General features: G+C 35.7%; 1 protein-coding gene across 3 annotated transcripts in view; it reads left to right on the top strand.

Moving 5' to 3' along the window:
- Nucleotides 1-21295, top strand: part of LOC129262537 (uncharacterized) — a 32104-nt gene extending 10809 nt beyond the window's left edge. Inside the window, exons 8-23 of one of the 3 annotated variants that reach the window (XM_064099664.1) lie at nucleotides 455-588; nucleotides 1297-1456; nucleotides 4519-4656; nucleotides 6277-6736; nucleotides 7121-7443; nucleotides 7893-7988; nucleotides 8520-8593; nucleotides 9864-9922; nucleotides 10404-10557; nucleotides 11123-11227; nucleotides 12360-12518; nucleotides 13238-13321; nucleotides 13805-13973; nucleotides 15129-15252; nucleotides 17348-17442; nucleotides 18050-18098. In XM_064099664.1, coding sequence (XP_063955734.1) covers nucleotides 455-588; nucleotides 1297-1456; nucleotides 4519-4656; nucleotides 6277-6736; nucleotides 7121-7443; nucleotides 7893-7988; nucleotides 8520-8593; nucleotides 9864-9922; nucleotides 10404-10557; nucleotides 11123-11227; nucleotides 12360-12518; nucleotides 13238-13321; nucleotides 13805-13973; nucleotides 15129-15252; nucleotides 17348-17433 — 2325 coding nt within the window. In that variant the 3' untranslated portion in view covers nucleotides 17434-17442; nucleotides 18050-18098. Of the gene's footprint in view, nucleotides 1-454; nucleotides 589-1296; nucleotides 1457-4518; nucleotides 4657-6276; nucleotides 6737-7120; nucleotides 7444-7892; nucleotides 7989-8519; nucleotides 8594-9863; nucleotides 9923-10403; nucleotides 10558-11122; nucleotides 11228-12359; nucleotides 12519-13237; nucleotides 13322-13804; nucleotides 13974-15128; nucleotides 15253-17347 lie in introns of all 3 variants that reach the window. The other 2 variants (XM_064099665.1, XM_064099663.1) reach the window with 2 other exon arrangements.
- The last annotated feature ends 3102 nt before the right edge of the window (nucleotides 21296-24397 follow it).

The following is a 24397-nucleotide window of genomic DNA, read 5'->3' as shown; positions in this document are numbered from 1 at the left end:
ATCTAAGCTTAATACTCATGACTTAGGCTAGACCCTTTTTTATTTTAACTTGTCATGTCGATTTGGGTGCGTTCATGTCAACATGTCGGAAACATTGAAAAACCCTTGTATGTCGATATCAATGTCGTTTGGCCTGTTGTTTACTAGTTGAATTGTGCTGTTTTGGGGCAACACTGGTATAGTAATGGAATTTGAAACTAAAGGTATTTACTTGTCTCTCGACTTTTAAGGTTAAAAAAAAAAAACATTAACAAAATGAAAACAATTATATTGTATAGAACACTAGTAAAAAAAATGCTAGCCTTTTAGACTACACGCCATAGTGTAGGAAAAAATGATAATTTTGGACAGTTCAATAATGTTATCCTCAAATCAAGTCCCAATTTACCTCATAAATTGCCTAGAAAAAAATTGAATGAAAATGTTTGATGCTTAGGATTTTTTTTTCTTTCAGGAAAAAAGTACCAACGTACAGCGTGTACTCTTACCGCTTTGTGGTAAATTGTTTCCAAGTCTACATATTCTAGAATGGTTACGAGATAGAGCAATTCCAATATTGCTGCAGAAACTGGTCCCTCATGTAATCAAGTAAGTAGATTGCTGTTTTATGTATACATTCTAGTCTTGCCTATTTTTTCACATATTTCACATGATGTGATGAAAATGTTTACAATTTTATATTAATACATGAAAAATGTTCATTGGATAGTGGGGAACTTTTAAGGCTTATATCAACCGAGAAGAGCTAAGGGAAAGAAAAAGTAACCGAGTAGGATTTCTCAATTTTCCATCTTGAATTTATCGGCCTGTAACATTATAATCCAGGTACATGATAGGCCTTGTTGTTTTGTTTGTTTGCAACTCTTAGTTACTCCATTGCAGAATTGCAGTGGAGTAATAATGTGGAATGCAGGAAATCTGCTCTGAAAAGACACCATAGTGCCTCCAGAACAGGACGCAGCACAGACATTTAGTAAGGTGCCTAACCTAGATAGAAATGATCAAATAATAATTTAAAAAATCTTTTGATTCCTACAAGAAACTCTCCATGTTTTGATGAAATAAAGATGAACCAAAATATTTCACTTACATGGAAGAGCTGAAATAAGGTCATTTCCGTCTAAATTGTATTATTTCACAGCACTCAGTTTATATAAATTGTGAAAAAACTTGTATAGAAGATGTATATTTGTGATAGTTTGATAAAGGTTAACCGTGATTTGAAGTCTCCCTCTTCAAATTATTGCTCACTACTTGAGCTAAGCTTTACTTATATTCATTTTATCTTTTTTTCAGATTGAAGGAGGTGCTTCCAGTATTAATCCAGATTTTGACCATCAAGTTGACATCTAATGACCTTCCTATTATCAAAGAGAGGAAGAGAAACCCTTATGAAGATTTCCTATCCCATGATGCATCTTGCCTCTTCTCTTACACCAGTAATGATATCCCAAAGGTTTATATGCTCTTGTCATTTTGATTAATCCAATGGCTGAACTCAGGTTTAATTTAAACTATGGTCTGAAGTTACTTTTTAACTACATGTATGGAAAGCCAATTGTGACACCAATCTCAGATAGTATGGGTTCAATTTACCACCTCACATTGCATTCATAATTGTCTTAGAATGATAAAAGCATTCTTTCATTCACTATCAATGCATGGGGAAAGAGAAAAATAAACATAAAGAAATATTGGATGTAAACACAACTTTCCCATAACTTTAGCACAGAGTTAGACCATGGTCTATTATAGTTAAACTGGACTACAGGCCAATGAAATAAATTGCTGCAATCCCATTGCAGATGGAAAGCCAATGAGTTTAGAATTCCTTATCTGGGATTCCCAGCTCTCACCATTACTTAGCAGCTTTGCAAAGCATAGTGGCTGAACTATTTTTAGTTGTAGCATAAATAAATGTACTCTAATGCTTTGGCTCAAAGAAAGTTAAAAGTTGTCACTATTTATTGTAATGCTTTTTGTCTTTCATGAACAAAGTTCGGAAGAGACTGAGTAAACACTTTTCCTGTTGGTCTGTTAAATAATGTTACAGCTTTTGTTCAACTTGCTCTCATTTCTTTATTTCTGCATCTATTGTGTTAATACTTGGTACAAATGATCCTTGACCCCATCATCCTCATGAACACACAGGTGGTATTACCCAAGGATCATTTGTACCAAGTATGAACGTGTGTGGGTCTATTGATTGCAAAATCAGGCAAGACTTGTGGTCCGTGAATCACCTTGTAAAGTAAGGCATGCAAAAGAAGAAGAACTTAATAATATTCAAAATGAAATAAAATATCAATATTAGGCTGTTTTAACCCTATCTAGGCCGGGGGGGGGGGGGGGGGGGGCCTCTTCAACGGTTCGCGCAATATTTTCGCAGCGCAAGATTTTTGGACAACGACGCTTGCTGACTTTTTACTTTCAAGTCTTGCGCAACTTTTGAAACCAATGTTGCGTCACTCGGGTACGTGGTTCCGAAATTACGCAACATTATGTACATGTAAGTGCATGTCAGATCAAAAATTGCTAAAAAACATGATTTTGTGTACAAAGTCAATGCAAATTGTGTTTTCAACCAAAAATCATAAATATATGACTATTTTTAGTTTTGCTGGTGTAAATGTATTTAGTTTATGCTTTTTATGATCTCAGAAGAGTCCCCAACAAATTTCATTGAAAAACAAGAAAAACAAAAGGTAAAAAAACAAAGAAATACATAAGAAATTGCAAAAAAAAGAATATAATACATAAGAAAATGATTTTATATCGCAATTTTGTTCATATATACTTGCTAAGAACACCACAATGAGTTTCTATACCAAAAATTAGAACATTTAGAGCTTTATTAAAGGAGTTGGAGGAAAAAGTATGATTTTGCATACTAATTACGCATAAATTAGCATAATCAATTAATAGCAACTCGCATGAAATAAATTACTATACTATATACATGTAAATTACTATTTTGTAGAATATGTCCCAGACAACCCGCGTGCCAATTTTCAGTGCAATCGCGCGGTCAACGGCCGAGATCTCAAGGGGGGCCTGGGAGGCCCCCCCCCCCCCCGGCCATATGAACTCCCAAAATACCCCGGCCTAGATAGGGTTAAGTTAAATCCTGTCAGAATCAGCCAACTATAAAAATGCCTTACCTTTCCTTTCTCTCCACCATCAAGTTTTCGTCCAGATTTTAAAGCACTCATGTTTCTTTCGGCTTACCACAATTGTCGGTGTCTCTTTTAGCATAAAAGCATTCCGAAATTACGCAACATTATGTACATGTAAGTGCATGTCAGATCAAAAATTGCTAAAAAACATGATTTTGTGTACAAAGTCAATGCAAATTGTGTTTTCAACCAAAAATCATAAATATATGACTATTTTTAGTTTTGCTGGTGTAAATGTATTTAGTTTATGCTTTTTATGATCTCAGAAGAGTCCCCAACAAATTTCATTGAAAAACAAGAAAAACAAAAGGTAAAAAAACAAAGAAATACATAAGAAATTGCAAAAAAAAGAATATAATACATAAGAAAATGATTTTATATCGCAATTTTGTTCATATATACTTGCTAAGAACACCACAATGAGTTTCTATACCAAAAATTAGAACATTTAGAGCTTTATTAAAGGAGTTGGAGGAAAAAGTATGATTTTGCATACTAATTACGCATAAATTAGCATAATCAATTAATAGCAACTCGCATGAAATAAATTACTATACTATATACATGTAAATTACTATTTTGTAGAATATGTCCCAGACAACCCGCGTGCCAATTTTCAGTGCAATCGCGCGGTCAACGGCCGAGATCTCAAGGGGGGCCTGGGAGGCCCCCCCCCCCCCGGCCATATGAACTCCCAAAATACCCCGGCCTAGATAGGGTTAAGTTAAATCCTGTCAGAATCAGCCAACTATAAAAATGCCTTACCTTTCCTTTCTCTCCACCATCAAGTTTTCGTCCAGATTTTAAAGCACTCATGTTTCTTTCGGCTTACCACAATTGTCGGTGTCTCTTTTAGCACATACAGTGATCAACAAGACCAGAAAATTTACATATTTAAAGTGTTCAAGTTCTGCCATGCTTTTGATATTTAATTGTGAACTCAGGTGATAAAATATTTCATTTGATAAAGTTTGTTTCTCTCGGCATGCCGTCGAACATTGTAGTGGTGTTGTCTACATTCAATACTCAACATGAAAGAGTGCATTTTGTGGTGGGGTTAACAAACTTTTGAGCACAAATAGATCTAAACGCTTTCATTCTACTACTCAAAAGCGATAATAAATATCCTTTTAGAAATGAGATACTTTCATGCCCACTGGATACCTGATGTATTCTGATCAGAAATTCTATCCAGATTAGAAAATACCATGTATGATGTCAAAATAATTTATTTTGATCAGAATAGTGACGTGCACTTTTTTTGGAGGGGGGGCGTACTGTTGCTCATGCGATTGATGTAGCAGTTGTCAGAAAACACTGAATAATCATCTTGTTTTATCAGACAGTGTCATGTACCTTGCCCACATCAAGTGAACTGGTCTCATCCTTTGATGGATGTCCTCTCGGTGATATAACCTCATTGGATCAATCAGGATGGACATGTAGAATGATAACATCATCTGACGGGCTCGTACCAATGGTAAGATCAAATGTGAAACAGGGCCCCATACACACAAAGGTTTGCAGTCAATTGCTGAAAAGCAGCAATGGCCAATCAAATTGTTCTTGCTGCGTAGTTTCTTTCCGCAGTATCATTGTTGACCAATGAAAATTGCTCTTCAAAATTGGTAGTTGGTTTCAAATCTTTGTGTCATGAGGCCCAGAAATAATCAGGGCCCCGTCTTACAAAGAGTTACGATTGATACGATCATCCTCAACTATAAAGAAATCCATCAATGACTTTTTTTTTTCTTATGGAAATTTGCACAATATCCTTTCAAAACAAAGCGAAGCATGCTTCATAATTGTGATATGCGCTATACAAGAACTGTGTATTATTATTCTAAATTGTCAAGAAAAAAATGAATATACTTCATATATAGGAAACATTTTGAACAAACATATTTTAGATGTTGACGTTGCTGGCCGTCCATGGTTGTGATTGATTGGATCAATCGCAACTCTTTGTAAGATGGGGCCCTGGGCTGTAAGTTGTGATTGATTTTTGGAATTGCATTCGATTGCAAACTCATCTTGCAATGAGTCCAAGATCTACTTGTATTATTTGTCTCTTTGATGCAATTGATAATTACATGGAAATAGGTTGCTCAAGTTTTAGTTTGGCATGAAACTACCATGTGAGTCATTGATTTTACCAGCCAAATGTTAAACTTGATATGGCCAAATTTATATTAAGTAGATATTGATTAGCATTTTCACTCTACACATATATCTTCATTATGTATTTTTTTATACCTTTGCCCACTGGAGATGGTTGCCAGGGCATTATTTTGGTTTATGTATTCATGCATCCGTTTGTCCAGTTTTTGTTCTCGCGATAATTAAAGAACCATTTGACGAGTTGACTTAAAAATTGGTACAAGTATGCATACTGGAGATCTTCTTTTTTTTCGTCATAAAATTTATGCCTTTTAGAATGTTTGTTTTATTTATTTCAATACAGTTAAAAAACTTGCTATCAGCCGACAATGCTGTTTTTCAGCAAGTCTGTGAAACAAAAGTCACAAAATATATAAAAACAACGAAACAAATTTATACATTTTCGAATAATAGCATTAATAACAATAATTCTTTACCCACACATATATATACATATAAACACACACACACAACTTGTAATCTTAACGATTGGGATGCATCCAAATAACATTACAGTATTCGAAATGGGGCTGTATCATTGGAGTTCTCTGGGTAATCCGGTGGGAGCGATCGATGTCGGTTTGGTCCTGTTCGATTCCCATCTTCTCTTCGACGAGATCAATGATGACCATGTCCGTGTTTTAATCAGCTGTTTCGAGCACACCGTGGAATTTAAGGCAGTTTCGTTTACTGTACAGCTCTTTTCCATCGATTGCTTCGTTGATGTCAACAATGTTTTTCTTAAGTCTTTTTACATGTTCATCAAGCTCATGAATTTGACTAATTTTGGAAGTTATATCTAGCTGGAGACTGTCATGTAATTTGTAAGAGATCTTTTCGTAGACAGTGTTATACATGTAAATAGCATCGACGATGACTTTCAGTACGGTTAAAGATCTCAACGCGTTCAATAATTGGTCCATCATTGGTTGTCTTTCAGGTCCTAGTTGCTAAATTATGCTGTGAAAGAACAGATGGAAGACTCTTCCTGCTGGATGCTACTGGGTCCATTCCATGTACTCTTATTAGCAGCTTGCCTATGAGGGAAGGCTCCGGGAAGAAACCTGACAAGTCTTGCAACAAGAGAGATGAAACAAATCATAAATCAACAACCTGTTGCTTTCCCCAGCCATGCCTCAACCATCTGCTCAGAATTGAGGACTTTATTGTGATACAGGAGAAGAGAACTTGTGTTGACTCTTCCAGGATAAAAGTAGATCAGAATGAATCTGAAATGGATGTTGATGGAGGTGATAGCATTGACAGGTCAAGGTCAGAGGTCAAAGTTTATGTGATGTTCGATCCAAGATATGCTGTTTGTCTTTATCGTGGAACAGAGAAGAAGTCATCTCCAAGTGGTGTCAAACCTAGAATGAGGAAAAGAAGCTCATCAAAGTCAGGTCTGTGTTGTTCAGTTTAACATTCAAATGTGTACACTCTATACATTGAGAATAAGATTTATAATGATTTTTCCTGGTTCATGTAAAGTTGGCACAACGGACCTTTGCTTAGTTCCTTATTGATAAATGTTAGTTGATACTGCCCTTGTGACTTAGTAAATTTGAAGTTCAAGGAATTTGGGGAATAGATTACTTAGATAACTTTATGGATATAATGAACATTTCATCAATAAAAAATTTAGGTCACACGAGACTTGTAAGAATAAAGTCATGAAACAATGGAGCACAAATCTTTCTCGTCAAGATTTATCACAAAAAATGTAAAGGGGGGGGGGGCATAAACCATTCTTGTTTAAGGTGCTTATCACCTTGTTTTTTAAACAGATGGATCTCTTCCGGAATGCATCACATCCAAAACGATCCAGCTTAGAAGTAGAAGACCACTCATCCATCAGGAGCAGAGAGATAGCGGGTCAACCACTCCAAGATTCTACTGTGATATCCTCATTCTAGACTCATACCAGGCGAAGAAGACTAAGAGAGATAAAACCCTCCTAATACAGGGAAGTGACGGAGAGATGGAAGAGAAACAAGAGGAGGATAGAAGACCAGCTCTTCTGTGTTTCCAAGATGATGCCATTAGATGGTATCACTTTCTGAGAGATGGGCAAATTTACAAGATGGAATGCAGAGATGATGACATGCAGGTTAGAGCTATATTAGGCCTTAAAATATGTTATGTTGCCCTCATTCAACCGACCGTAAAATGCAACAAAACAGGGTCGCTATTTCTTTCTTTTTTTGCAGGTCTAAAATATACGAATGTAATGTTTTGTGAGGAAATGTCAGATTTGGGCAAAGAATTTGCCCAAATTAGTATTAAATGGCTTTAAAAATAACACTTGAATATGTGTTTTGATGACATAAATAAATCATCCATGCATGATATTCTTTGTGCAGCAGCAAAGGCAAAAAAATATTGACTGACCGACCCAACTATTTTAGAATTTACATATTGTATGGCAGTAGCACTGTAGCAGAGGCAGAAATTTTGACTGTGTGCAGTTCTGAATTTATTTAGTTAACTACTTAAATCTTTCATTGATGTGATAGTAAGAAGTTTAATATCTAATTGTTTCCATTTTGGTGTCCTTAGACCCATGTCGTGCCGTCGATAATGAAGTTAGCCAAGAAAGGTAGAACTCAGCCTGTTTATATAATCACATCATTTTCTCAGCTTCAAGTTTTACAAGTGAGTTGGAATGGGATCGTTGAAGAAAGAAAGTAATTTAAATGCAACTACAAAAATCAAGTACATGTATAAGTCTCTAATGTGCGCATTTCATTGGATTGAAAATCAATTTGAGTTTGATTTCTAGAGGTGCTTTATTGGAAATGTTTTATCATAGATCTAGGAGTTCATGCTGTGAGTTGATGAAGTTTCTACAAGAATATTGATAAATAGAGATTTATGTTATGGGTGGAGGGAGGGGTGTTAACCATTTAAAATATGCACAACCATACTTGACCTCATTCCAAAATTATAATTTTGACTGTATTGATCTGTGTAATAGATTATAATCAATGTCGATTGTACTTTAGTGACGTACCTGCCATGTGTTTAGAATAGAACCATAGACTTCTATCTTTGATATAATAAAGACGTGATTTCAATCAATTTTGAGTTAATTATGCTGATGAACAGTTTTTGTATGCATCAATTCCCATTGACTGTATACCAAATATTTCTGAACTTAAACCACCTGTTCTCTTTATTATACAGCATACCACATCGCAGATTGATTGCAAGGCAGAAGATGAAAATGATTCAGGTCAGATGAGCAAGGGAAAACAAAGGTCTGTTATCTTATCTAGTAATTCTAGTGGTTTCTCAAATTATTGTATGAAAATTGTATGAAATTCATTCATATTATACTGCTAGGTGAGCTAAAGGGAGACCTGGCAGGAATTCATTTATTGAAATACAGAAGCATGTAACAGCTGCTTTGCTAAAGCTAGGTTAATTAAACTGAATGATTTTAGAGTGCTCCAAAAAGAGATTTCTGATCAAGTAAGTTAACCCTATCCAGGCGGGGGGGGGGGGGGGGGGGGGGGGGGGAGGGGAGGGCCCTCAACAATTCGCGCAATATTTTCACCGTGCAAATATTTTTACCGTGCCACTCGCTGTCTTCATACTTTCAAGTCTTGCGCAACTTTTAAGACCAGTTTCACGTCACCCGGGTACGTGGTTCAGAAATTACGCAACATTGTGTAAGTGCATGTCAGACCAAAAATTGCTCAAAAACGTGATTACGTGTACAAAGTCAATGCAAATTGTGTTTTCAACCAAAAATCATAAATGTATGATTATTTTTAGTTTTGCTCGTCCAAATTTATTTATTTTATGCTGTTTATGATCTCAGAAGAGTCCCCAACAAATTTAATTGAAAAAACAATGAAAAACAAAAGGTCCAAAACACATAGAAATACATCAGAAATTGCAAAAAAAACAATATAATACATTAGAAATTGATCTGATATCGCAATTTTTTCATGTGCACTTGCTAAGAACACCACAAAGTGTTTCTAAACCAAAAGTTAGAACATTTAGAGCATTATTTAGGGAGTTAGAGGGAAAAGTATGATTTTGCATAGTAACTACGCGTAAATTAGCATAATTACTTAATAGCAATTTGCATGAAATAAATTACCATACAATTTTGTAGATTATGTCCCAGACAACCTGCGTGCCAATTTTCGGCGTGATCGTGTGGCCAACGGCCGAGCTCTCAAGGGGGCCTAGGAGGCCCCCCCGGCCATATGAACTCCCAAAATACCCCGGCCTTGATGGGTTAAGTGTTATGTAGCAGTATGTAATAACAAGCATTATTAATGTTTTTGTAATATTTTTAAATCTAATTTTAGGATTATTATTGCATATCACAAACTAAAAGCCAATGCACATAATAAAGATTGAGGATTTATTTACTTTTGTATATAGCATTTAAGAAAATATAAAAAAAATTAAAGTAATTGTTCTTTTACTGCTCCATAGTTTTGCATTAAGGCTACAGCTAATGTAGGAGTGGGAAAAGGAAATGATTTGATTATTTTCTCTTGATTGTAGACAGTGCCATATGCTGTCATCTGTATCTGGTCACATTACAAGGGTAACATCCTTGGAAGGCAAGTAGATCAGCTCAGAAAATAAATTCAATTTATATTTCTTGATATGTGACCCGCCCACAAATAGGTCTTTAAATTTAATTTTTCCAGTTTATAAATATCATCTAAAAGTAGATTTTCAGCTTTCCAGTTATAACTCATTCTTTCCTAGCAGTTATATGAAATAAAGGCACTTCCAACATATTTGAACCCTATAAATATATTATGACATTTTATGGATCATTTACATGTTACATTTGTGGATATAGATCGTCTGCATTGATGTCATCATGCAGCCATCTTGGAGGCTGAAGCCATAGATATGCATGTGTTGAAGATTTGCATCTGTTTATGCATATACCTATATCCTCTGAGGGAGGGCACAATGAGATTATGATGTCATTAGGTTTATTTATAAGGTCTATTTTTTTAATAGAAATATTGAATAAAGACTTGATTTGAAAAAAACCAAATGACCCACTGTACATCTCCCCCTTTACAGGTCATAGCAGCAATGAGAAGGCAACTTGCCAAGATTCATTTATTCATCTCAAGATTGATGATATTATTAGTCGGACCACTGCTACAGTGTCTCTACCAGCTCACTTACATGATGATATACTTGGACTTGTTCCTGGAGCAACAGTTACTATCAGGTATGGGCTCAATCACACAACATTGCATGGTTAGTGTAGACCTTATCTAGCAGATGTGTTTTAGCCAGTGATTTTGCTCATGCGCTATTCAAGTACAAGTATCAAGGAATTGTGATATCACCTATTTGCATGAGTGCATAAAAGATTGCACATGCTGGTAATGGCCTCCTGTTTTCGTTCTCATGATAAGTAAACAGCTTGAAAGTTCAACTTCAAACTTGACTCATGTATGTATATTGGAGGGTCATAAGGTCAGGTCAAAGGTCACAATGTCATTTGGAACTATATCTTTCTTGCCTTTATAGATAGAGAACCATTTTAGTGAACATTTTCAAAGTCGGCTCTGGTATACGTACATGAGTTAGGATAATCAGATTAGATTTTTGACTCACAAGGTCAAAGGTTACAGAGGTCATTGTTTGAAGATTTTTAGAAGTTACATGAACAATGTATGCCTGGTCTAGCAGTGATTTACTATGTGCAGTTGAGGATCAGTATAGTTTATTTGTAATGATTGAGTATTGGTTATATGATTATTCTCTTGCTGTCTTTCTCTTGTCATAAGGAACTGTCTCAAGAAAGTAGATCCAGGGTTTGCAGTGACCTACGACATTGGACCTTTGACCTCGATTCAAGTGGATAGTTTCTGCTTCAACAGTTTCAAAGAAATGTAAGTTTCCAATGTGAAGTTTAACAGGAGTATTCAAAATCATTATTATGATTTATATGGGTTGCTTTCAACCATAATTCCCCTATTTGGGGTGCTATGGGCTGGTCAATTGACCTAAGTCTTATACATTAATACCAACATTTTCATTAGGGCTGGCCTAATTGAGCTGGACCTGAATTTCCATTTTCCCTGCAAAAACTTTTGATCTGCCAAAATGCTTTCACATCTTGATTTTGGCAGGTGAAAAAAAATTGCTTTCCAAAAGATTCAAGAGGAAAGAGCTTTTATTTGATTAGTTTGATCAATTGTCATTCTAAACAATATTGATTATTGCAAATAAAAATCTATATTTAGGTAAGATGTGTGGACATTAAAAGGAAGAACTTTATTGTCAGTTTGGAAATTAGATCGATATCTTGAAATGTTATGATATACCACCATGTATTATGAGATCATCTACATTTAAAAGGAATCTTTTTAGCACCAGTATCTTGGCAAGAGATTGCTATTCATTTCTGTTGGTTGTTACCTCTGGCTATTTCCTCATTAAACAATAAATTTTGTAAATTACCGATTTCTGCATAATTGAAAGAGACTTTGAGTGAATGTAGGTCAACAGACTAATATTTCAGAAATATAGATTTGATCTTAAGATAACACAATTCTAAAGTGATGAATAAAAGCCGAGTCCTCCCCAATAAAAATTTGATTTTAATTTTATTTCATTTTAAAGCAATCAAGCAAAGCCCTGAATATTCCATCAATATCAGAGAGAAAATATTTGAGATTTTCAAGTTTCACTTATTTTCACAAAACAGTTACATGTACATCTAAGGCACTATCCAAATGTGGGTACCAATAATGTCACACACTCACTATTTCTTTTGTATTTTACTATTCCCTTAGTTGGTGAAAAACTTAGTTTGTTTCTTAGTGGAAAATGAACATCGCCATGATTTTTTTATCATGATTATGTCAGGATCCTTTTGATCATCAAATGTAACATTTGATTTTCATCTTCTTTGTTTAAATCAACTAATTGTTGGGATGGACTTTATATGTTCCTTGCTAGTACTTTTGATATGAACATTGACATTTTTAAATAAATTTGTATTCTTATTGTGTTTTGCAGTGCATCTAGTACAGATGCTCACCACAGCTCTCATCAAAGCCTACCTGCTACGAGACAGAGATCATTCCTCTATCACATGATACATGATACCAACAAGGATTCTACTCGTATTAGCTGGCTATATGCACATATCACTCTTATCACTAAATTAGTTATAAGGTAAGTAGTAATAGTAATAGTAAATAGTAGTAGTAGTCGTAGTAGTAGTACTAGTAGTAGTCGTAGTAGTAGTAGTACTAGTAGTAGTAGTAGTAGTAGTACTATTAGTAGTCGTAGTAGTAGTAGTACTAGTACTAGTAGTAGTAGTAGTAGTAGTAGTAGTAGTAGTAGTAGTAGTAGTCGTAGTAGTAGTAGTAGTAGTAGTAGTAGTAGTAGTAGTAGTAGTAGTAGTAGTAGTAGTAGTAGTAGTAGTAGTAGTAGTAGTAGTAGTAGTAGTAGTAGTAGTAGTAGTAGTAGTAGTAGTCGTAGTCGTAGTAGTAGTCGTAGTCGTAGTCGTAGTCGTAGTCGTCGTCGTCGTCGTCGTCGTCGTCGTCGTCGTCGTCGTCGTCGTCGTCGTCGTCGTCGTCGTCGTAGTAGTAGTAGTAGTAGTAGTACATGTAGTAGTAGTAGTAGTAATAGTTTTGCTACTATAAATAGAAGTGGCAATTTTGGGGTTGACTTGCATGTATAAATAGTCACGCAGCGTCGTAACGGTGTTGTCCAGTTTTTGCAAAAGGTGCGCAAGACTTGAAATTTGAAAATAAAAATTTGGCAACTAAAGCAGTCTGAAAATTTTGTGCGGCAGCCAGCATCGTCACAAACTTTGTTGGGTGGGGTCACTTGAATTAAGGGTTAAGTATTAATTTGTGATATCTATGATGTGATTTAATGTCTTTCAGGTGGCTATGTAACCATTGTGGTAGGAATGATTGCAAGTGTCCTGACTCAGCTAGACAGGCTGGAAAAATCATCACTCAAATTGTGTAAGTTGAAATCATTTCTCTACTTCAACAAAAATTGATTATAGGGTGCCCTTTCGCTGCTCGGCACACTCAATTACTTTCTAATGCTCGTAAGTGGTGTCAGAGATCAGAAATATGTTAGGGTGAAGTTCACCCTGACTATGAATTGGCTTGATAAAAGCAGAAAACTTAGAGAAATATATTGGTAAAAGGTTGATGAAAATCCAACAAAAAAATAAAGAGATACAAATTTGTAAAGTTTTTGATTTATGGTGTCATATGCAATCATGTCATATAAATTCCATATATATAAATTTTGTAAAGGAACATAATGAAAAATATATTTCTTGTAGAAGGGGATATGGAATGATGTACTGTATCCGAGGATAGGATATATCCTCACACAAAGAAAATCACTTTCTTTTTTTTTTTTTTTTTGAGGAGGGGGGCTTAAAAAAGGTCAACATATATTCTGATTTTACTGTCTCTAATTTTTTTTTACAGACTAGCAGTAGATGATGGTACTGGAGAATGCTTGATATGGAGTAATCGACCTAATGTAGTCGCAATGGCGTTAGATCTAAACTCAAGGGATTGGGCTATCTTAGAGGACAGCTGTACAGGTCCTAACAAGGAACTGGTCTACCACAAAGCCAAGGAACAAAAACAGGAGGTATATTCTCGTATGTTATCTTTAACATTTTTTTTATGCTGGAGGTGGTTGCCAGAGGCATTATGATTTCCGTCTGTTTATCTATTGGTCTGTCCTATTTTTGTTCTTGCGATAACTAAAAAAAATTGTTTTTCATATAGGCTTTAAATTTGTATTGAGACCACACATTTTACTGAAAATTTTGTGCCATTTAGACTCAATTTGAATGAAGTTATAGAGCAAAATGCAGTGTCCAAGTAGCATCAGTGTATTTACAGTTGGTCCTAAAACTCAAATTAGGGCAATTAGATTGACCAAGATTACTATAATATGCACATATACAGTCAGCTAAATACATCAGATTCCCGTTGCTTTATAGATAAAAAAGAAAATTACAAAATTGTACCTGTGTTACAGGTGACATTTGAAAATAATTCTCTCTCACACGGCTGCATACGCCCTTCTCCTTATCAAGTCGGGACCCTATTGTAAACAAATGAGTTCCAAATCGTAGCCAATTGTACGATTGCTATGACGTCATTACGACTGGGTATTAAATTTGCTTTTATTCTAATAAGGATCATAGCATAGTAAAAGATTTGAACATTAGTATTCGTACGATGGTTTAGATCATTACCAAGTAAGATATTCCATGTCTCAATATTAGCATAAAAGTTTAATTTATTTCCAATTCGGGTCGCAGACCAATGGTAAGGTGTGAAGTGGGCTTTAGTGATCAGGTTTGGAAATAATTTCTTGTACCGTCTGCTTTTAGCACATTGGCTATTATTACGGCTAGTGTCAAATACCAATGACTATGAAAACCTGTTTAATCTTCAGCGTGGATGTGTAAAGGAATACATGAATGATCTCAAATCACTTGTAAGGGGCTATTTCTTTCATTTCAAGGGCAACTGTTTTGTGCAACAAGCAGTTATGATATAAAGGCATTTTTTCATTACTCTGTTGTAGGTAGAAAATTGATTTTCTTATCTTTCTTTAGTATTGTTGTGACAGATATCAGGGCTACTTTAGAAAAGTTGGTTGCCCCAAAGCATATGAGGGCAAAATTGCCCATTGCTATGCTGGCTCCTTGACTGTTTATCTCAAATAACCTCATGCAGGTTACATCTTCATAAGGCTTATTGTCCATCAATTATTTGTTTACCTGTATAGTATGACTGGGAAGCTGCTTCTGGTTCAAGAAGAAGACAATCTAGACTCATTGAAGCTCTATCATATCTATGTCAACATCACAGTATACAACGATCACTCTGGTTCAATACTAGAAGATTTAGAGGTAGGTCATTACTAGCTGTTTATGCAATTTTGACATTGAATCTATGGCCTGAATTCACAAAGGTGGTTTTAAAAACCATCGGTTGAACCCATGCTTTATGCAGATTTCCTGTATAAATTACAATTATTTAACACATATATTGATAAATATCCAATGCTGATATGCGCTTTTGTCACAGTGCACGAAATTGACGCCTGTCGCCATGGTTGACCATGCTATTTTGTTAGTGAGTCATCTGTTTTCATGAGTCCATTTCAGGTTCAACTGACGGTTTTCAACACCACCTTTGTGAACTAGGGCCTGTTGGTCTCCTGCAAAAATGAGAAGCTACTGTGGTAACAGCAGGGGTAGTATTGTTAGGTCCATCTTATCTCAGGTAAAATAGATTTGATCTCTGTTAAAATTAGTGAAATACCCTTAAAATCTGTCTGAATATATATTCTGAGAACTATTTTTATGTTCTATAAGGCACGTCTATGAAACAATATCCAATGAGAAAGTGCTGTTTGATAACACTCTCCTCGCATTCAACCAATGAAAATCTTTTCCGCCAGGTGTGGCAAAGGAGTGAGATTGTATCAAATTATTAAATTCAAATGCTCTTGCACTATATGCTAGCATGTCTTTACAGGGATTTCTTTGAAATACAAAATAACAATTCTCTGACATTTGTAAGATTTCCTATCACATCATTACATGCATCATTTCATGAATAATATTAGTCAACAAAACTAATTTGAAATATTTCATCATTCTACACGAATGCTGTTAGAGTATTAGCGTTGATGATGATTGTATTTTACTTTTATTTTCATTTCAACATTTGGAGCTAATTCACCCAGAAATCTCACTGAATTGTCATCGCCAGAGATAAAATATCCCTCACCCGATTTTAAGGCCCCCATCTCACTAGGAAGGCGATCATGGCGACCATGGCGATCTGTGTAAATCCCGCAAAGCGTAGCTGAATCTTTTTTCCTCGAATTCTATTTTTAGCCTGCGAGGCGATTGCACTGCAACTTCACTGCGACCGACCTGCGCTAAAGGTGATGGTAATACGCTGATAGTACGACGCTGCCACTCTCTTGCCACGATTCGAGGCAGATGTGATGCGCTGCTTCTGCAATCAAAGCGACCGTACGAGGCTCATACGCTAATTATGACCTCGCTACGGTGGTGCTACGAATGGAGCGATTGTGTTACGTTCATGATGGGCTCTTGAAACGATTTCAAGCAGTCGGCATATTAATCGCGGCACATGAGACATTCTTCAGTCGATTGCCAACCTCCGACCAAGATGGATGTCCAGAATTTGGTTGGACTTATACACCTTAGCATTCTACAACAACATCAGTTAGAAGTTGAATACGAGGACAGGAGGAGGAGGAGGCCAAAACAATACTGGGTCCGATCCTGGCTGTCACTTAAGTCAGAATACACGATATTTATTAGAATTTCATTCAAAAGATGTCGATGAGCCTAATAGTTAATAAGAGGGATGCATCCAGGATTTCAAAAAAAAAGAGCATAAAATCTTTGATATTCTGTTTGTCAAAAGTTTGTCACTCAAATTTTTTTGGTAAATTCCTTTCACAATTTGTTGACAAGAAATAGTCTACTGATGTGAGAGCACTCCTCATAAAAAAAAGGGGGCACAATGCCAGAATCTCCCTATAGAGTGCCTTTACATTATCAATACATTAGTGATCGAATCATAAACAAAATTTGATATTGTCTACTGTCACCGTGGTTAGAATTCAATATTCTTCCGATGTTTCAACACAAGGTTGAAGTTGTCTGAGCTGGTTATGGACGTGTCTGATCCTCTCTCTGATGAGACTCTCAGAAGCATGTCTAAGAACCTGCTCCGCTCGTCTGGAATGGACAGGTTCATGGAGCACCAATAGTAGTTTTCAAAGTCAGCACTGCTGCTATATTGAATCGCGTGATGCAGGTGAGACCGCTAGAGGCATTCCACTTGTTTAATTTTAGAAATAAACTAAAACAATCTTCAAAATGAAATGGATCTCAGAATACCAACCAGGGCTTTATCTGTCATGTGAATTCATTAAATCCATGTATAATTTTGTTTCAGAATCTACCAAGGACCTACCATCTAAGAGTGAGAAGACTGCCTGGCCTGCTGGCCTGGTTCTATGCTGTGAAGATGTATCTAGCTGAAATCATCAGGTTATCATCAATCTACAAACCTTAAACCAGTGCATTTCATTCATTAGACTTAATCACCCCCAACCTCAACAAAATGCTATCTATTTTTATAAAATATGCTAGAGTAAAGTACTATATTGAATTTAAAAATTTATTCAGTATTGAATATAAATGTCTATGGAAGCTGAAACCAAGTCATGTGCTGAAGAATTTGTAGGTAATAAGGTAATAATTTGCTGTAATCCATAGGATTTGTATATTTGTTTACCCCTTGCATCAGTTGGTATCTTTGATGGTGTTTTTGCTGAACAGGTCAAGTCTCATCAATCTTCTTATTTTTTAATGCCCGATCTTTTGGTGCAATCTCTGTAAGTTATAACAGCTATCGTAAATTTACTTCTGGTATTTGTTTATACTTCAACTCGTACTACTGCAATTGCAGTTGTAGTCTGCATAAGTCAAATCTCTCAGTCAAATAATTGCCTAAAGTTAAAGCAACTCTTTCAGCCATGTTGTGCAAAACAAAACTTATTTACCTCCTAATGATAGTAGTAGAATTTCACCTAAGTCAACTATTTCTGTGGTCATGACAGATTTGACTTGAAGACATACCTGTATCTCTTTTCAGCCACTAAACTTTTGGATCCACTTCAGATATCAATAAGAAACTATGTTGCCACCAGCGGTGTGTTGGCTCAGTTGGTAGAGCGTCCGTCTCACAACAGGCCGCGTCAGACCAAAAGACGTTAAAAGATGTGAGTTGCTGCTACCCTGTTTGTTTTACAGGATAGAGCCTCGTCGATCTGGCGCTGCACAGCGGCTGCCGGGCCCACTAACGATTGGGCAAAGCAAATTTTCTGAGTATTTCATTTCTTGTCTATTTCGAACAATAAAATATGGATTTTCATTTTCGTTTTTTCAAGGTTACTGAAATGTCATACATGGATGCAAATTCTGCCAAGCATCTAAACATTGATGTGTCATATAGGCTTACTGGTGTGTGAAGGAAAAATTGCCCAATTGTCTGTAGAATTGTTGATTTATTACACCATTCAGTATGTAAAAGTGTTGAGTGAAATTAAGTTTTCAATTGTCAGAATCCATGTTGTGAATGATATAAATTGGCATATTCATAGTGTTCAAATATGTCCGCCGTTATCACTGAAATGTATCAGTGTGTTATGAATGGTAAAAAAAATGTATTGATAAAAGATATTTGATATTTGATTGAAAAGGTGTGAAATCTAATCAGGTATTTCACCTGTCATTATTTATTCAAATCCCAAGAGAAAGTATTCATGTGAGTGTGTTGAAGGCGTATGGTAATAATCCAAATGTCTTTTTAAAAGAAAAATTATTGAAAAACGGTGTATTTTGTATTCTTCATATGGATGAAAAAAACACTAACGGAGAAAAATAATTCAAATTCATGCAGAGGTTTTCAAGATGTATCTGTGACTGACAAATAGTCATTTACTAAATTTCATGGGAAAATCGATATAACACATTAAAGGTGACAAGTTGGACTTTGCAGCTCTTTTTTTGTTGTTGATCTATGCCTTTAACCCTTTGAACCCTGAATTATTTGGGGCAGCCGTGACCCATACCCTTAATGATTTGCACATGTCGACCACATTCACAAACTCCCATGATTCGAGCCCCAACAGCATCTTCCCGCCGCTAGTACCCGGACCGGGCCGGCTGAAGCTTGTTCAGAAATATCATCTTTAGTGTCTGTTTTAGGCTCAAAATCACTGCTTTGACTAAAGTCAGATTTATCAATAGCTTCCCCATAGTCAGCGGGCGACTCGATGCATATTACAACATGTATTACCGCTCATGCCACACAAGCCTTCGCAGTAGAGTAGCATATTTTGGATGCTAAAACCTGATGAATCATTACCAATCTTGACTAAATATCCCTACACATACAAGAAAGATTACATCATTTTTAAAAGATCACCTGATAGTTAGAACCCATGTTTTTAAGTCACATGGCTACAGACCGATATTCAGACCTATCGAGTTCAAAGTGTTAAACCCTGTGTTTTGAAATTATTTTCATTTGTATGGGATACATAGAAGCATGAAAGTGGCACTCAAACCCACTCACATTGAAATATATGGAAAAAAAAGTCTTAGAACTACCAAACAATTATATGCATATAATTGGATACTTGGTGATAACTATCACTTTTTTTGGAATTGAATCCAGCACGTCTGCATTTTGAATACCTGGAGTCATCCTTTATACTGCTTCACTTTAACGTTGCGTGTCTGCAATCATATTTTTCTCTAAAAATGAGAAAATGTCGTCATCTTCAAATACGCCATTCATTATACAGTAGTTGGACTAATTATGGAATGTGAACTTGAGTATGTCAAGTGTAAATTGGTTTTCTGACTGGTCTTATAATGAGTAATAGATCTTGATACAACAAACACAAATGAAATTTCATTTGACTTTTGATATTAATAATAAAACAATTGAATTAAGTACTTGTCATGTTAGAATCAGCGTAGAGGAGATTGAAGGAATTCACAAAAACAAATACCAAGGTACTCTAAGCAATGACTGCCTGCAGTGGTGGATCTATGCAATGCAATTCATACAAAGAGATTGCACTGATTGTATTTTTGAAATCATTTTAAGTTGACGGCATTATAATGTTTCATTCTATTGATCACTTATTTGTAATATCATATTTGATTGTGTGGTGTGGTATACAAGGTGTTAGAAAGGTCGTAATATGTTGACTAGGATGGTCGGACACCAGGGGGCAGACAGTCATACAAGCAAACAAGATAGCGGGACAAGACTTAACTTAAATGATGTATACATGTCGAAATAGAATAATTGAAAAGGCATAAGGAATACTAAATAATGATCACCCAACGAATGTAAACTACAAAAGAATGAGATCTGGTAATAGATATAGATCAGCATGTTATTGAACAAGAAAAGGATTATATGAAATGTTATAACAATTTAATTTCAATTTACAAAAAAAAAAACCATTGTGATCCCATTCATGTACATCACAGTGAGCAACTTGCTGTTTTCTTTCCCTTTTTATAGCCCTTTTGTAGCCATTTAAAATTTGAATTCAATTTGGTTTTATCTGGTCTGAAGTGAGTTCACAATGGAATACATAAAAATAAAGATAAAATGAATATATAAAATGCATTACTCATAATTTATTCGATTACACAAAGAAGAAAAAGTATATTATATTCTACAATGCATTAGCCTTATAACATTAAACCACTATGATGGCCCAGCACACATGCACACCTCATGAAGGCCACAGACCTGCAAACTGGGCGTTATGGCGTGGTAATATGTGGGGAAGTTACAAGTTGATGCAGAGGTTTTATAGCAGAGGCTTTATAGCCCTATTGAAAAATGGCTACAAATAAGCGTATTGTGTACATATTGCACAGCTCACTGTTCATATATGTACATGTCTGTATTATCCATGTGTCAGTGTCCTAACTTCATTTAAATATTTGTCATGTTTGTTATGCATGTTCAAAACACCATGTAAAAATGCAAATATTTATTTATATATTTGGATAATAAATACAACTTTATAAATCTTACGTTATATGAAAAGATTTTATAAGTATTATTACATGTGCATATCCTGAGCGGGGCTTGTTACAACTGATAATGTCGCAGATTGCGACGTTATGCCAAGAGCGTCCAACGCATAATGTCGTAACTTTTCTAACGCATGTCACATGTTGCAACGCATAATGTTGCAGCAAATTTCTAACGCATAACGTCACACGTCGCAACGCATAATGTCACAGTGGTATTTGCTTCAAGACTTGAGTTACAGATAAGATATAAAACATGCAGTTTTCACGCAGTAATTTGTTTAAGTTCTTTCATCTGAATGTTTTTTAAAGTGTGTGTGAGGATGTGCTGGAATGCATGGTTGTGTGTGTTTAGGGCAGGGATTTTATATGTATAATATATATATCCACACACACTCACACACGCCCATCTACCCACCCATGCACACACACGTACACCCTTACACACATATGTGTGTGTGGGGGGGTGTGTGTGGATACATATATTATACATTTAAAAAAAAATCAATTTAGAACAAATGAGTACCCGATTTTCACTCATGTGGGACGGCTAGATCTACATCTAGCCTCTAGGCCTACAGCTGCAACCTAAGTAATTATAACGTTAGAACTCTAGATCTAGATCTAACGTTAGGTCTAGACTTAACTGTTAGATCATGTCTTATCTCATCCCCAATTAAACCTAGATCGAAATCTGCACCTGATCATGGACTAACAGGCATTCTCGGTCTGCCTTGGGTCGTGGACCTGGACTGGACTCTAACTTAGATCTAGGGCTAGGCCTAAACACACTTGATTTGATTAGAAAAGGGTCACTGCGTTAGAGTAGTACTAGACTAACGTTACTAAGATCTAGATCTATACCACTCACTGTGACTATCATAAACAACGGGCTGCACGCATCGTTAGGCCTATCTTCATCATTAAAGGCCATCTAATATAACAGATATTGACTGATGGGATGTGTAAAAAAAAATTATTTGGACCGCCTTAAGGATTAATATTTTCCCTCGTGATCATATTTTCCCTCAGCGCTGCGCGCTTCGGGAAAATATAACCCCTCGGGAAAATATAAATCCGGCGGTCCAAATAATGTTTATATTACACACCCCATCAGTCAATATCTGTATAATATAATTGTGAAGAGCAGGGACCTATAAATTGCTAGGTGCTTTCTAGTATATATTTGAGAGGATGCAATAGGTACAGCGAGAATAAACAATGAGACGTAGCCGGGGTTCAGTTCATCAAGTTTATTCACAAGCTATATATATATATATATACAGTGCGTCCCACAAAAAACGAAACCGAGATTTATCGATGATAAATCGTAACTTTATCACAAATACAATAGACAAATGACCTGCCATTGTAAAGCTTAGAATCTCCTCTTCCATCTGGAATTACTTAGATTATTTCTCATTCACGCATGAGTGAGCAAAAACAATTTGAAGAGGGGATACCAAAAAGTCATTTGGCGGGCTGTATCTGGGTTTCAAAAAGAAAACCACATTTTTAAAGAGCTCAATATCTACTCTTCGATCTAATACCTCAATTACAGAAAATGGTCAAGAAATAACAAAGTTCTGGTTATTTGAAATAAGGCTTGAATTTCCTTAATTTCATAAAATTAAGAGGTTCTACAGGCTAGCGTTCAAACTCACTTGACACTCCGTTTTGTTGACGATCAGCCATGCATTAAGTCTTTTGTTAACCATGCGATTGCATCTGGGAAACCGGTGAAAACACGTTTATTTTATGAAATTATGGAAATACAAGCATTGTTTCGAGGGAACATAACTTTTTTACTTCTTAACCACTTTTTGTGATTAAGGTATCAAATAAAAGAGCAGATATAGAACTTCTTAGGCATGTGATTTTCTTTTTGAAATTCAGATACCCCCGCCAAATGAGTTTTTTGTATCCTTTTTTCAAATTGTCTTTGCTCACTCATGCGTGAATGGGGAATAATCTAAGTAATATCAGATGAAAGAGGAGATTCTAAGCTTTACATTGGTAGGTCATTTGTCTGTTGTATTTGTGATTAAGTTATGATAAATCATCGCTTAACCTCGGTTTCGTTTATTCTGGGACGCACTGTATATATATATATATATATATCTGTAAATTTCCACTATTCTGGAAGCTTCTAATATTGTCTTTAAAAGGAACATTCTCCTTCTTTCTTGAATAGTCCAATTCTAGAAGACCCTTGAATGACCTCAGTGAAATTAACAATGTAAACAACATAGCTAATCATTTTGTACTTTTCCCTGCTAGCAGTCTCTACTATCTATTGTCCAATGTAAATTATAAGAATACCAGACATTACTATGCGTGCCTTACAAAGCTTAACTGATATATTCTGGAATATTGTTATTATGCAATGAACTTTCTTAGAGATAAAAACAATTAAATGGATATACATGTCATTTCTCTTACAATTCTTTTTTTTTATATAACAAGTGTATTTAGAATAATGCTGTTTGCATGGTGGTATTGATATCATTCTATGATTAATAATATGGTACAACAGAGGATTATTTGAATTAGGAGTGAAAGATTGAAGAAAGGGGAGAAAACAAATCAGATTGATAAGAAACAGAGGGGCAGAGAGAAGGGTAGAGAGTGAAAAATATTTTCTTTACTAAAGACTTGGGTTGTCATATAAAGAAATATGCTTAATATTTACAATTAATTGTAACCTTTATGTACATGGCTTGCCATAGAATTTCAGTTGTGCTTAAATGAAAAATTGATTGTATCTCTTATGTAAAAGGGCCAAGGCCTAGACGACATAAATGCTTAGTAAATTTGACTTTCAGTCATGTCGTGTCCATCTCGGTAGCTCTTGTATCACTCCGTCTAAAACAGCCCGTAATCTTGGAGTTATATTTGATCAGGAAATGACTTTTCGCAACCATATCACTCAAGTCCAACAAAATGTCAGATATCAACTACGTAATTTGAGTTTCATCAGAAAGTCACTGTCTAAACCTGCAGCCGAGATACTTATCCATGCTTTAATTTCCTCCCGTTTAGATTTTTCAAACTCATTGTTCTGTAACCTCCCACAAAAAGATTTGACAAAACTTCAACGTCTACAAAACTCTGCTGCCCGTCTCCTAACCTACACTAAAAAGTATGACTCCATCTCGCCAATCCTCCAGTCCTTACATTGGCTGCCTGTTGGTAAAAGAATCACCTTCAAAATTCTTTTGCTAATACATCATTCAATTTATTCTCTCTTCCCCACATATCTCAGCAGCTCTATCTCAAAATATCAGCCTTCACGTAGTCTTCGCTCATCATCTGATTCTCTACTGCTCCAGACACCCAGAACAAAACACAAATGGGGGGATCATGCATTCTC

Source organism: Lytechinus pictus, chromosome 5 (assembly GCF_037042905.1).
Source record: "Lytechinus pictus isolate F3 Inbred chromosome 5, Lp3.0, whole genome shotgun sequence".
Classification (NCBI taxonomy): Eukaryota; Metazoa; Echinodermata; class Echinoidea; order Temnopleuroida; family Toxopneustidae; genus Lytechinus; species Lytechinus pictus.
This window is presented reverse-complemented; position numbering and strand designations above follow the sequence as displayed.